The following is a 15,664-nucleotide window of genomic DNA, read 5'->3' as shown; positions in this document are numbered from 1 at the left end:
AACATGGCTGAACAGAGAGCTGCAGGACTTACTACCACTCTTCCAAAAACAGCTAGTGAAAAGGCAGAGACGGTCCAAAACAACTGTTTTGGGTTCCAGAGACCAGGGGAGTACCATACAGCATCCAGGGAAGAGCAGGACAAAGAGACTGAGAAATTACAGTGAAGAACTATGAATAACTCAGCCATGACTCCAGGCACCCACTTCCCACCCTAAAGCGAAGCAGCTTTGGGTTGGTCAGACCCTGCCTGGAGGGCTGCAGTGGGCTGGGAGGGCTGTAAAGACCTCCTCCAACAACAGAGGGGGACATGGCCTAGTACTAATCCAGCTATTGGCTGGCAAATTTAGACTGTTAGGTCCCGCTGCTTTAGCCCATCCCAATCAGGTGCTGGAGTGCTGTGGTGGTTTCAAGCCTTTGTATATCCCAGAAAAGGCCACGTTCTTTTAAAGCTCCTGTGAATGCTGACCTGTTGTAGGTAGGACATTTTGTTTAGGGTATTTCAATTAAGATGTGGCCCAGCCCATTCAAGATGGGTCTTAACACTTTTATTGGAGTCTTTCAAGAGAAATAAAATTAAGAGAAGCTCACAGAGAAAAAGCCCCCAAAGGAGCTGAGAGAGGAAAACACTGAAGTCAGAAGCTGAAAACAACAAAACCTGGGAAAGGACAAGCAGATGCCAACCATGTGCCTTCCCATGTGACAGAGAAGTCTCACAAGCCGGTGGCCTTTCTTCAGAGAAGGTATTTTCCAGTTGATGCCTTAATTTGGACATTTTCTCAGCCTTAGAACTATAAATTTGTAAGCTAATAAATCCCCATTGTAAAAGCCTGCCCATTTCTAGAATACTACATTCTGGCAGCTCTAGCAAACAGAACACGCACCATTGTTGCCACTGAATCAGAGGTGAAGCCAGCAGAGGGCTAAAAATCCCTAACTTCTTAGGCCTGAGGGGAATAGGTTCCTGGAGAATGCCATATGCCTTGGGGGCCTGACAAAAAGACTTTATTATTTTTTTCCTGACCCTCTCCCCAGGGCCCTTTGAAACTGGTCTGTATCACCTGCCTAGGTGTTTTGACTTGGAAATGCTGATAGACGAAGTGTCAAAGAAGAGCCTTTCCAAAAATCCAATCAACAACAAAAAACTAAGCAAGAGAGAAACTGACCTTCTGAATAATCGCATCAAGATAATCAGATGCTCAGATGTAAGCAAAAAATTACAAGCCTTAAAGTTTCATCTAGCCTGAGTGTCACTGTCCTTTAATGCATGACTTTAACTTATTAGCATATATTGTGATTATCAATATATTTAGACTTCCTGTCATCTGGTTTTGGGTTTTCATTTGCCTTGTTTTCCTGCTTTTGCTATCTAGACAAGTTACCTTTGTTCTATTTTTTTTTTAATTTATTAATCAAAAAAAAGAAAAGAAATTAACACAACATTTAGAAATCATTCCATTCTACAAATGCACTCAGTACTTCTTAGTATCATCACATAGATGTATGATCATCATTTCTTAGCACATTTGCATCGATTTAGGAAAAGAACTAGCAAAACAGCAGAAAAAGATATAGAATGTTAATACAGAGAAGAGAATTAAAATAATAATACTAATAGTATATATATATATATATATATATATAAAGGAAAAAGAAAAAAACAAAAACAAAAGATACAAACACACAAACAAACAAACAAAAAACCATATTTCAGGTGCAGCTTCATTCAGTGTTCCAACCTAGTTACATTACACTTAGGTATTATTGTGCTGTCCATTTTTGAGTTTTTGTATCTAGTCCTGTTGCACAGTCTGTATCCCTTCAGCTCCAATTACCCATTATCTTACCCTGTTTCTAACTCCTGCTGGTCTCTGTTACCAATGATATATTCCAAGCTGATTCTCGAATGCCAGTTCACATCAGTGGGACCTTACAGTATTTGTCCTTTAGTTTTGGGCTAGACTCACTCAGCATAATGTTCTCTAGGTCCATCCATGTTATTACATGCTTCATAAGTTTAGTCTGTCTTAAAGCTGCATAATATTCCATCATAGGTATATGCCACAGTTTGTTTAGCCACTCGTCTGTTGATGAACATTTTGGCTGTTTCCATCTCTTTGCAATTGTAGATAATGCTGCTATAAACACTGGTGTGCAAATGTCCGTCTGTGTCTTTGCCCTTAAGTCCCTTGAGTAGATACCTAGCAGTGGTATTGCTGGGTCGTAATCCATTCTGCCATTCTATGTCTTTTGATTGGGAAATTCAGTCCATTAACTTTTAGTATTATTACTGTTTGGATAATATTTTCCTCTACCATTTTGGCTTTTGTATTATATATATCATATCTGATTTTCCTTCTTTCTACACTTTACTCCATACCTCTCTCTTCTGTCTTTTCGTATCTGACTCTAGTGCTCCCTTTAGTATTTCTTGCAGAGCTGGTCTCTTGGTCACAAATTCTCTCAGTGACTTTTTGTCTATAAATGTTTTAATTTCTCCTTCATTTTTGAAGGACAATTTTGCTGGATATAGGAGTCTTGGTTGGCAGTTTTTCTCTTTTAATAATTTAAATATATCATCCCACTGTCTTCTAGCTTCCATGGTTTCTGCTGAGAAATCTACACATAGTCTTATTGGGTTTCCCTTGTATGTGATTGATTGTTTTTCTCTTGCTGCTTTCAAGATCCTCTCTTTCTCTTTGACCTCTGACATTCTAACTAGTAAGTGTCTTGGAGAACACCTATTTGGGTCTATTCTCTTTGGGGTGCGCTGCACTTCTTGGATCTGTAAATTTAGGTCTTTCATAAGAGTTGGGAAATTTTCAGTGATAATTTCTTCCATTAGTTTTTCTCCTCCTTTTCCCTTCTCTTCTCCTTCTGGGACACCCACAACACGTATATTTGTGCGCTTCATATTGTCCTTCAGTTCCCTGATCCCCTGCTCAAGTTTTACCATTCTTTTCCCTATAGTTTCTGTTTCTTTTTGGAATTCAGATGTTCCATCCTCCAGTTCACTAATTGTAGCTTCTGTCTCTTTAGATCTATCATTGTAGGTATCCATTGTTTTTTCCATTTTTTCTTCTTTGTCCTTCACTCCCATAAGTTCTGTGATTTGTTTTTTCAGATTTTCTATTTCTTCTTTTTGTTCAGCCCATGTCTTCTTCATGTCCTCCCTCAATTTATTGATTTGGTTTTTGAAGAGTTTTTCCATTTCTGTTCGTATATTCAGCATTAGTTGTCTCAGCTCCTGTATCTCATTTGAACTATTGGTTTGTTCCTTTGACTGGGCCATATCTTCAATTTTCCAAGCGTCATCCATTATTTTCTGCTGGTGTCTGGGCATTTGATCAGATTTCCCTGGGTGTGGGACCCAGCTGGTTGAAAGCTTTTTCTGTGAAATCTCTGGGCTCTGTTTTTCTTTTCCTGCCCAGTAGGTGGCGCTCGTGGCGCTCGTCTGTCTGCACGGCAGTCGGCCCAGGAAACCGCGCGTGAAGGGAGGGTCGCTGGCCGCCGCGGCTTGGGAGAGTGCCGGTCCTAATTGCCCAGCTGGCCCGAAACGCCAAGCGTGATGGGAGGGCCCCGCTATCCAACGTTCCCAGTCAGACCGGGGAGCCACGTGCATGGAGGGGACCCCAGTCGCCAGCCGCCCCGGCCGGGAAAACGCACGCCCCTTGGGTATCTCACCGCAGCAGATTCTCCCTGCCCGTTCAGCTGTTCCAGAATGGGGTACGCTGTCTTTTTGGTCTCTGTCGTGACTCTGGGAGCTGTTTCGTATTGTTTCTGTTTCTTTAGTTGCTTTTCTGGAGGAGGAACTAAGACCCGCGCGTCTTACTAAGCTGCCATCTTCTCCGGAAGTCCCTGTTCTATTTTTTTCCTTAATGCTTGGAAGTTTTATACCATATTTCTATTTTAGTGCCGTCTTTACTTTAAAAAAATATTTTTATTGAGATATTTTCATACACCATACAGTCCATCCAAAGTACATAATCAATGACTCACAGTTTCACCACATGGTTGTATATTCATCACCATGATCATTTTTAGAACAGTATCTTATATAATAAGATAATTATCTGTTCCATTGCCGGATATATTTCAATATTTTGAAATCGAGGGACAAAACAATGCACATCAGATAATAACTGGTATTCTACATTCTTTAATTGTGTTTTTCTCTTTTAATTTGGCACACGTACTGTGTGACATGTAGAATGAAAAGATTATAACAGAGTTTGTCCACAGTGGGCTAAGTTGTTTACTCTTTTAAGAATCTTAGTGAAATTTTTAAAGGCAATTTGTATTACTATCTGATCATGTGTTATTTTGTGGTAGTGGTATTTGGGGTGGTGGTTGGTGGTTGGCAAGTTCTCTAGGCAGGGCAGACAGAAGTAAAGTGATTTTTTAAAAAAGAATCATTATGGTAAACTAAATTATAAATAGGCAATAGTACGTGAAATTCTAAAGGAAAAGTTTCCACTATTCAAGAGAGTAGAAGGTAGCGTTATGTGGTATCTGGCTCTCTCTAGGCCAGAGATTAGGGGATGTGTTTTTTGGTTTTACTTGTCTGTCTTCACATCTGAGTTCCAGCCAACATAAAAATAGTCTGGCTACACACTAGAGTTGAGAAAATTGTGCAAAATTGAGAGAAAACGTTGTCCATGTGAATCCCACACTACCAGAGGAGAGGCTTCAGGGCCTCCTAGATGAATCAGCCACATCCTGATGGCAGAACACGCACAAATTGTCCAACCTTTCAGCTCTAGCTTCAGACTCTCCAAGCAATTTCCTGACCTGAATTGGCTTCCCATGTAAATTTCACCACAGGGAAGAATAGACCGGAGTGACATTAGTCTCTTTAGAATTGAAATTACTATCTATTATGTCTGAGAAACGAATCTGTGCCTGGTATGTTGACGGAATCCAATGTCTGAGTCTTTAAAACTCAAGTCCCAATTGTGGGGTGAGATGCTGCCTTCTGCAACCCCTTGACAATCAGCTGTTTCAGCCACCCCCGCCCCGCAGTGGTGGCCATTCTCTGTCATCACCCCTTCATTCTGTGTAATTCATCTGGCTAATCTGTGTTGCATTGTTATTTTGCTGGTTCTGTGTGAGTTCGTATTTTGCAGGATGGAGATTACTTTTAACCTCATTTTCTCTATGTTGGCGTCTACTGTAGCAAGACTTTTGGGTAAGTTAAGAAATAGGATTTACTTTGAGAATGAGAGAAAGTAACGTATCAAATCTAAAGCAAAACAGAGTTCACTTACACTATATAATGTTCACCTGAATTCTATAGTTCAAGTGTGTCCGACAATACAAATTTCTAACCCTCAAAAAAAAAATTACAAGCCATATTAATAGACAGGATTATATGGCCCAGTCAGAGGAATAAATTAAAAAGTTGGAGGAGATACAGAATTTGGAACAACTAATCAAAGATGCTCAAACAAATCTAAATCAATTCAAGGAGTTAAAGAAAATATACATAAAGAGATAAAGGCCATTAAGACACTGGGTGCTCATAAAGAAGAATTTGAAAGCATGCAAAGAAAAATAACAGAACTTATGGGAATGAAAGGCACAACAGATGAGATTAAAAATACACTAGATATAAACAGGCAGAAAAAAAGATCAGTGAGCTAAAAGACAAGAAATCCAAAATCAAACAGACAAAAGAATGGAAAAAGTTAAGCAGGGTTTCAAGGAATGGAATGACAACATGAAGTGCCAAAACATACATGTCATGGGTGTTCTAGAAAGAGAAGAGAAGGAAAAGGGGACAGAAAGAATATTTGAGGAAATAATGGATTAAAATTTCCCAACTCTTTTGAAAGACATAAATATACTTGTCCAAAAAGTATAACATACTCAAAATCAGAATAAATATGAATAGACCTACTCCAAGACATATACTAATCAGGCTCTTAATTGCCAAAGATAGAGAATTCTGAAAACAGCAAGAGAAAAGCAATCCATCATATACAAAGTATACCCAATAAGACTAAGTGCTATCTCACATAAGAAATCATGGAAGCAAAAGGACTGTGGTATGATATATCTAAAATATTGAAAGAGAAAAACTTCCAGCCAAGAATTAATTATCCAGCAAAATTGACCTTCAAAAACAAGGAATAGTTTAAAACATCCACAGATAAACAGAAGCTGAGAGAGTTTGTTAACAAGAGACATACCCTACAAGAACGGTAAAGGGAATTCTGAAGGCTTAAAAGAAAAAGACAGGGGAGAGAAGCTTGGAGGAAACTGTAAAAATGAAGACTACCAGTTTGGTAAATAAAAGAGTAAGAAGATAGAGATGAAAATAAAAGATGACACATAAAAGCAAAAGGAAAAAATGCTTGAAGTACTGCCTTTACAGCAATAATATTGAATGTTAATGGAATAAACTCTCCAATAAAAAGATTCAACAAGGTAAAATGGATTAAAAAAAAAAAAGATCCATCTAAAGAGTCTACAAGAGACTTACCTTACACTCAAGGATACAGATAAGTTGAAAGTGAAACTCTGGAAAAACTTATGCCATGCAAACAGTAACCAAAAGGAGCCAGGGTAGCTATACCAATACTGGTCAAAATCTACTTTACATGCAAATATAATGAGACAAAGAAGGACATTATATGTTAATAAAAGAGACAATCCACAAAGAAGAAATCACAATCATAAATGTACATGTACCTAACTGAGGTGCCCAAAATATATGAGGCAAACACTAACAAAACTCAAGGCAGAAATAAACCTTTTACAGTATCAGTTGAAAACTTTAATTATAGCTCTCTCATCAATAGATAGAACATCTAGACAGATGATAAATAAGGAAACAGAGACCCTGAATAATATAATGAACTAGACCTAACAGACATATACAGAATATTATACTCCAAAACAGCAGGATATAGATTATTCTCAAGTGCTCATGGATCATTCTCCAAGATAGACTACATATTGGGCCACAAAACAGGTCTCAATAAATTTTAAAATACTGAAATTAAACAAGCACTTTCTCTGATCATAATAGAATGGAGTAGGAAATCAACAACAGGAGGAGAACTAGAAAATTCACAAAGATATGCAGGTTAAACAACACACTCTTAAATGATCAGTGGGTCAAAGAAACTGCAAGATAAATCAGTAAATATCTTGAGACAAATGAAAATGAGAACACAACATATCAAAATTGATGGGATGCAGTGAAGGCAGTTTTTTGGGGGGGGGCTTTTAAAAAAAGGGGAATTTAATAAGTTGCTAGTTTACAATTCTAAGGCTGAGAAAATGTCCCAGTTTAAGCAAATCTATAAAAATGTCCAATCTAAGGTATCCAGGGAAAGATACCTTGAAAAAGTAGGCCAATGAAGTTTGGGGTTTCTCTCTCAAGTGGAAAGGTACATGGTGGACATGGTCAGTGTTTCTCTCTCATCTGGAAGGGTATATGGGTGAACATGGTGTCATCCGCTAGCTTCCTCTCCAGGCCTCTTGCTTCATGAAGTTCCCCCAGGGGAATTCTTCACCTCCAAAGGTTGCTGGCTGGTGGACTCTACTTCGTGGCTTTTATCATTCTGTTGTCCTCTGCTCTCTCAGAATCTCCAAAGGTCTCTGGTTGATGGACTCTGGTTTTCTTGGCCTCATGGCTCTGCTCGGCTGTGCTGTGGTGTTCTGAAGCTTTCTCCAAAATACTAGTGAAGGCAGTCTTGAGAGGGATATTTATAACCCTAAATGCCTACATTAAAAAGGAAGGAAGACCTAAAATCAAAGACTTGATGGCACACCTGGAGGAACTAGAAAAAGAACAACAAACTGATCCCAAAGCAATCAAAAGGAAAGAAATAACAAAGACTAGAGCAGAAATAAATGAAATGAGAACAAAAAACAAACAATAGAATCAACAAAATCAAAAGTGAGTTATTTGAGAAGATCAACGAAATTGGCAAACCCATGGTTAGGCTGACAAAGACAAAAGAGAGAAGATGCAAATAAAATCAGAAATGAGAGGGGCACATTACCACTAACTACAGAAATAAAAAGATCATTAAGAGAATACTATGAACACCTGTACGCCATCAAATTAGATAAGTTAGATGAAATGGACAAGTTCCTAGAAACAAACGAACAACCGACATTGACTAGGAGAAACAGGAGACTTTGACAAGTCAATAACTAGAAAAGAGGTTGAAGCAGTCATCAAAAACCTACCAACAAAGAAAAGCCCAGGACTAGATGGTTTCACAGGTGAATTCTAAAAATCTTTCCAAGAAAAACTAACACCACTTCTGCTCAAACTCTTCAAAAAAATTTAAGAAGTGGGAACGCTATTTAACTCATTCTATGATGCTGACATTACCCTAATACTAAAGCCAGATAAACATACTACAAGAAAAGAAAATTACAGGCCAATCTCTCTATTAATATAGTTGCAAAAATCCTCAACATATACTTCCAAATTGAATCCATCAGCACATTAAAAGAATTATACACCATGATCAAGTGGGCTTTATTCCAGGTATGCAAGGGTGGTTTAAGACAAGAATATCAATTACTGTAACACTACACTGTAACAAAAAGAAGGGGGGAAACCACATGATATTGATTGATGCAGAAAAGGCATTTGACAAAATCTAGCATCCTTTCTTGGCAAAACACTTCAAAAGACAGAAACAGAAGGAAACTTCCTCAACACCATAAAAGGAATATATGGAAAACTCATAGCTAGCATCATACTCAATGATGAAAGACTGAAAGCTTTCCCTCTAAGATCAGGAAAAGTCAAGGATACCACTGTTATTCAACATTGTGCTGAAGTTTAGGGTTGTGTATGTCAATAGAAGGAAAGCTAGAGGATGAAACATGGGACTGTATAACATAATGAACCCTGTTGTGGACAACGAGGGTGGTTAATAGTGTAAATACATGAATATTTTTCCATGAACCAGAACAAATGTATGTCAATTTTCAACGTGTTAATAAGAACGTAATAGGCGGAAAAAATATACCTAATGCAAATTATGGACTACAGTTAGCATTAATATTTTGATATTCTTCCATCACCACACCAATGCTAAGTGTCAATAACAGAGGGGTTTAAGGGATGTGCTGGTTTGAAAGGATTTATGTACCCTAGAAAAGCCATGTTTTAATCCTAATTCCATTTTGTCCGTTTCTTCTAATCCCTATTCAGTACTGTACGCTGGAAACTTTAATTAGATTATCTCCATGGAGATGTGACTCAATCAAGTGTGGGTACTAAACTTGATTAGATGGAGATGTAATTCTAGTGAGTCTTGGTTAGTTTACTGGGATCCTGTAAAAGAGGAGACATTTTTGGAGAGAATGCCTCACAAGGATGACAACAGCCATGAGGAAACTTCAGAATGCCGCAGAACCATGAAACAGAGAGCTCACCAGCCACTGACTGGTGTTTGCCATGTGCCCTTCCACTTATGAGAGAAACCCTGAACTTCATTGGCCTTCTTGAATCAAGCTATCTTTCCTTGGATGCCTTAGATTGGACATTTCTATAGACTTTCTTTAATTGGGACATTTCCACAAGCTAAAAACTGTTAATTTACAACTTATTAAATTTCCCTTTTTAAAAGCCTTTCTGTTTCTGGTATACTGCATTCCAGCAGCTAGCAAACTAGAATAAGTGATATGGGCTTTTTATTTTGGGAGCAATGAAAATATTCTAAAACTGACTGTGGTGATGAAAGCAAAACTGATTTACTGAGAGACACTGATTGTACATACTGGATGGGCGGTATGGTATGCAGATAAAAGTGGTAAAAAAAATCTAGTTCATGGGTTGAAGTGAGGATTAATTAAAATAACATATGGAATGTTCCTATCTGAGTGTCCAGAACATATTAAGTGTTAATTGGAGATAATACCGGGTAACTGTTATTATTAGAGCTGTTAGATTGAATGCTATTAAAGTTACAGTACTGCCTCTGCTCACTAGTCATTTGCTAAATGAATAAACTGTTTACAGTTCACTTACATGAATGATGATCTTCTAAAGCTTTGTAGTTTATGGTACTTAAGATGTTCCAATTAAAAAAATGGTACAGTCTTTATTTAAAAATTTCAGAATATTAAAATCTTTTGGTTTAGTTTTTACACTGGACTTCAACATAGACTTATTCTCTAGACCATTACTTATAATTATTTAGTTTACTTCCATAAACATTCACCCATAGAAGTAGTGCAGGAAAAAAGACAGAAGTTGAGCTCTCTTATGATTTGCAAACCAGCGACTGAGAAAGGGACTTTAATATTACAATCCTATACACAAAGCTATGAATGTTGAATATTTTAAATGTGTGCATGTGAAATAAATTTAGAAAGGTCTAATTGATCTAAGTCAAAACTATTTCTTTATACATGACAGGCACTCAAATATTGTGTTGAATTCTATTCAGCAATCATTAACTGTTTATTGAATTAAATTCAACACATATTTGTTGACTTTCTACTATATACAAGGCAGTATACTAGGATTACAAGGGACAGAAAGATGAATAAGGCAGTCTTTATCCTCAGGGAGTTTATAATCCAGTAGATCTCATAAGTATTAATTGAATTGAAAATACAGCATATTGTAACTATCTAGTGATTAAAATATAAGATTTCTATTTCTTGTATTAATAAAACTATTGAGTTCAGTCTACATATGCAAAGATTTTTACCTGTTTGTTTGCAAACACAACCAGAGGAAGGATTGGGTTTGCTCCGATTAGTTGATGAAGGTGTTTTTTTGCTTCAGGTAATCGGTTGTGATCTGCTGAATCCACCACAAAGATCAGCAGTAATCCCTTGGACAGGTACATTTCCCAATAGGAGCGGAAAGGTTCACTGCCACCAACTACAGAGAACAGTAGAAGAAGAATACACAATTTAAAAAATCACAGACATGTCTACCACAGATGTAGGAAGGGCACATCTAGATAGTTGCTGGACACCTGACAGGCATCATGAAAAATACTGCTGTGTTCTACAAATTATGAGTAGAACCAGAGGGATCTCACTGAGGAACCAGTTGGTCAGTGGGAATATTTTCTCTTCACAAGTAGGTCATTCATTCTGAAATCACAAAGGATCAACATAAAGAAACTACTCCAATGGATAATTCTTTCTTTCTTTTTTTTTTTTTTTGCATGGGCAGGCACTGGGAATCGAACCCGGGTCTCCACCATGGCAGTTGAGAACTCTGCCACTGAGCCACTGTGACCCACCCCAATGGATGATTCTTAATCCTGTCACCTGTCAGCCAATGCAAATTTATCAGTTAAGAGATTCCAAAAATCGTAGTAGACTTCTAAAATAATTTGAGGGGGTCACTTAAAACACACATGGCACTAAAGTATTTCAGTCTTACTAGTCCAATTTTTTCTCACTTTCAAAATTCCCAGAACTAATCTCTCTCCTCTGAGAAAAATGGCTTTGAATTAATTCATACTGATTCTTCCCAAAAGAGACACTTTGATTAATACTAATACTATATACACCATAGATTTAGTTCTTGTTTTCTTAGGACAGGGCTGGTCAACAATGGTCCATGGGAGAAATCTAGCCCCCCACCTGTTTTTGTAGAGCCTAAGTGCATGTTTTTAATTATCCAGGTGAAAACAAAAGAATATTTCATTACACATGAAAATTATATCAAATTCAGATTTCAGTGTCCACAATATTTTATTGGAACACAGCCATGGCCATGTGTTCATATAATTATCTATGGCTGCTTTTGCACTACAATAGTAGAGTTGAGTAGTTGGAACTGAAAGTCTGGCTTGTAAGTCAGGCCCTTACAGGAAAAGTTTATGGACCCCTGCTCTAGGAACTTAACAAAAATATTTTAAATACTACTGGGAAAAAAGTCTTTGTTAGATTTTCCTTTGTGTAGAGCTGGGCTAGTCATTCTTTGAATTATTTCATTTTTTATGTTATAAAAGAATATTGTTTAATCTTCTAAGTATTCAGATGACTTTGATACACTTAGTTTAAACGTCAATGGAAAATTGGATTGTTCCCCCTGCCCATCCTACCCCCCCTTTTTTTGCTACTACAAACAATGCTGCTCTAAAGATTTTTATGTGTTTTCTGATACATATGTGTGAGAGTTCCTTGCTTTTACCTAAGAGTAGAACTGCTCAGTTATAGAGACTGAAAATGTTCTACTTTACAGTGTTTTGTCTATGCCAAATTGTTTTTCATAGGCACTGGTACCAATTCACGCTCCCATCACTAAGATTTCTTTAGATTCAGATCATCTTCAAAATTTGTATTACTGGATATCTTTTTTTTTTGGTCTCTCTACTGTACATAAAAAGATATCTCATTATGGTCTTAATTTGAATTTTTCTGCTTATAGATGGGTTGAGCATTTTTTCATATTTTTATTTCTAATTTGTTTCCTTTTATGTGAAATGTCCATGTCTTTTATTAAGTGGTCTCTTATTTATGTATTTGTAGGAGTGCTTTATATACTCTGGATACTATTCATTTATATGTGTCACAGATATCTTCTTCCACTTTGTAGATTCTTTTTCTTTTTTTAAAAATATTTTAAAAAATTTTATTAATAAAACCAATCAACATACAATATGAACTTTTTTTCATCACATACTTGTAGATTCTTTTTCAATTTTTTTTTTTTTTTAGAATGGGCAGGCACCAGGAATTGAACCCGGGTCTCTGGCATGGCAGGTGAGAATTCTGCCACTGAGCACCATCGCACCGCTCTGTGGCTTCATTTGATAAACATAAGTTCTAAATTTTAATACAGAATTGATTAATTATTTTTATGGTTAATCCTTGATTAATTTTGTTTTTTAAAAAACCTTCTGTATCATGAAGTCACAAAGATATTCTATATTTTTTTCAAAGAACTCAGGAGATAGAAAAACAAACTTCATTATTTTATCATATTGTCCCCCACCATTTAATGAACATTCTCTACTTTTCATAGTGGACTCTCTAGTCTGTTTGTTTATTTAGGAGTCTCTTGTTGATATCTGTGATTCCATCTTTAGTTACTTCCTTTTTTTTTTTAGCTTAGAAATCTTTTATCATTAGGGCATTAAATTTTTCTCAAAACAAGTATAATTTACAGGAACAACACAAGGCAACTTTTTACCAAATACAAATATTTAGTAATGTTACTGAGCAGAAATGTTTTTGCAGTTGCAAAAACCATCTCTGGTTACAAAAAACAATCAGAAACCTTACTGGATTTAATGTGCTTTTACAAATGTCCTAAAAAGTCTTAAGCCAAACAATAGTTTAAGTAGAAACACACTAATTTTAAAAATAGTTTGACATACTATTTCTGTGGTCTATGTACATACAGTAAATGGTCTCTTTTTTATAGGAAACCTGATCAGATATCTATTACTTGTACATAAAGCACTGTAAAATAAAGGCAAGAGCTATTCACTTTTAGTAAGTATTAAAGATATTATTAGTGGTTGATAAAGTGGTTACTTTAATAAGTATTAAAGATATTATTAGTGGTTGCTAATTATCTGCAACAAAATATAAAACAAAACACATTTACTAGATTGTTTTTCAATTGCAGCTACCCACTGGCACCCCAAATAAGGGTTTCCCATAGACAAAAGCTATAGTGAAATTCACTTAGTGATTAGTTTAGGTCAATCCATTCTTTTTTTTTAATTTTTTTTTCTTCCCCATCACTCCCCACACCTGCAGTGACACTGTATTATTAAAAACATTAAGTACCTGGGATTAATACTTCAAATCAAAACATCATTTGAGCAATTTCAAATGATGTACAGCTCTTTGTGTAAAAAAAAGATGTTTTGTCGTCACAATTTCTTCAAAATTAATTATATTTAAAAAACCTGACATATCATGCGTTACAATTACAGAACCATGATTTTTTTTTTAATTTTTTTATTAATCAAAAAAAAGAAAAGAAATTAACACAACATTTAGAAATCATTCCATTCTACAAATGCACTCAGTAATTCTTAGTATCATCACATAGATGTATGATCATCATTTCTTAGTACATTTGCATCGATTTACGAAAAGAACTAGCAAAACAGCCGAAAAAAATATAGAATGTTAATATAGAGAAGAGAATTAAAATAATAATACTAATAATATATATATATATATATATATATATATATATAAAGGAAAAAGAAAAAAAACAAAAACAAAAGATACAAACACACAAACAAACAAACAAAAAACCATATTTCAGGTGCAGCTTCATTCAGTGTTCCAACATAGTTACATTACACTTAGGTATTATTGTGCTGTCCATTTTTGAGTTTTTGTATCTAGTCCTGTTGCACAGTCTGTATCCCTTCAGCTCCAATTACCCATTATCTTACCCTGTTTCTAACTCCTGCTGGTCTCTGTTACCAATGATATATTCCAAGCTGATTCTCAAATGTCGGTTCACATCAGTGGGACCTTACAGTATTTGTCCTTTAGTTTTGGGCTAGACTCACTCAGCATAATGTTCTCTAGGTCCATCCGTGTTATTACATGCTTCATAAGTTTAGTCTGTCTTAAAGCTGCATAATATTCCATCGTAGGTATACACCACAGTTTGTTTAGCCACTCGTCTGTTGATGAACATTTTGGCTGTTTCCATCTCTTTGCAATTGTAGATAATGCTGCTATAAACACTGGTGTGCAAATGTCCGTCTGTGTCTTTGCCCTTAAGTCCCTTGAGTAGATACTTAGCAGTGGTATTGCTGGGTCGTAATCCATTCTGCCATTCTATGTCTTTTGATTGGGAAATTCAGTTCATTAACTTTTAGTATTATTACTGTTTGGATAATATTTTCCTCTACCATTTTGGCTTTTGTATTATATATATCATATCTGATTTTCCTTCTTTCTACACTTTACTCCATACCTCTCTCTTCTGTCTTTTCGTATCTGACTCTAGTGCTCCCTTTAGTATTTCTTGCAGAGCTGGTCTCTTGGTCACAAATTCTCTCAGTGACTTTTTGTCTATAAATGTTTTAATTTCTCCTTCATTTTTGAAGGACAATTTTGCTGGATATAGGAGTCTTGGTTGGCAGTTTTTCTCTTTTAGTAATTTAAATATATCATCCCACTGTCTTCTAGCTTCCATGGTTTCTGCTGAGAAATCTACACATAGTCTTATTGGGTTTCCCTTGTATGTGACAGATTGTTTTTCTCTTGCTGCTTTCAAGATCCTCTCTTTCTCTTTGACCTCTGACATTCTAACTAGTAAGTGTCTTGGAGAACGCCTATTTGGGTCTATTCTCTTTGGGGTGCGCTGCACTTCTTGGATCTGTAAATTTAGGTCTTTCATAAGAGTTGGGAAATTTTCAGTGATAATTTCTTCCATTAGTTTTTCTCCTCCTTTTCCCTTCTCTTCTCCTTCTGGGACACCCACAACACGTATATTTGTGCGCTTCATATTGTCATTCAGTTCCCTGATCCCCTGCTCAAGTTTTTCCATTCTTTTCCCTATAGTTTCTGTTTCTTTTTGGAATTCAGATGTTCCATCCTCCAGTTCACTAATTGTAGCTTCTGCCTCTTTAGATCTACCATTGTAGGTATCCATTGTTTTTTCCATTTTTTCTTCTTTGTCCTTCACTCCCATAAGTTCTGTGATTTGTTTTTTCAGATTTTCTATTTCTTCTTTAT

The 15,664-nt window shown here is 36.2% G+C and overlaps 1 protein-coding gene across 2 annotated transcripts in view; it reads right to left on the bottom strand.

Moving 5' to 3' along the window:
- Positions 1 to 15,664, bottom strand: part of ARL9 (ARF like GTPase 9) — a 30,321-nt gene that overhangs the window by 5,846 nt on the left and 8,811 nt on the right. For both annotated transcript variants that reach the window (XM_077136963.1, XM_077136964.1), the window contains one exon: positions 10,693 to 10,868. In XM_077136963.1, the coding sequence (XP_076993078.1) occupies positions 10,693 to 10,868 (176 nt within the window). The remainder of the gene's footprint in view (positions 1 to 10,692; positions 10,869 to 15,664) is intronic.

The sequence above is a fragment of the Tamandua tetradactyla genome, chromosome 19 (genome assembly GCF_023851605.1).
Source record: "Tamandua tetradactyla isolate mTamTet1 chromosome 19, mTamTet1.pri, whole genome shotgun sequence".
NCBI classification, from domain to species: domain Eukaryota; kingdom Metazoa; phylum Chordata; class Mammalia; order Pilosa; family Myrmecophagidae; genus Tamandua; species Tamandua tetradactyla.
This window is presented reverse-complemented; position numbering and strand designations above follow the sequence as displayed.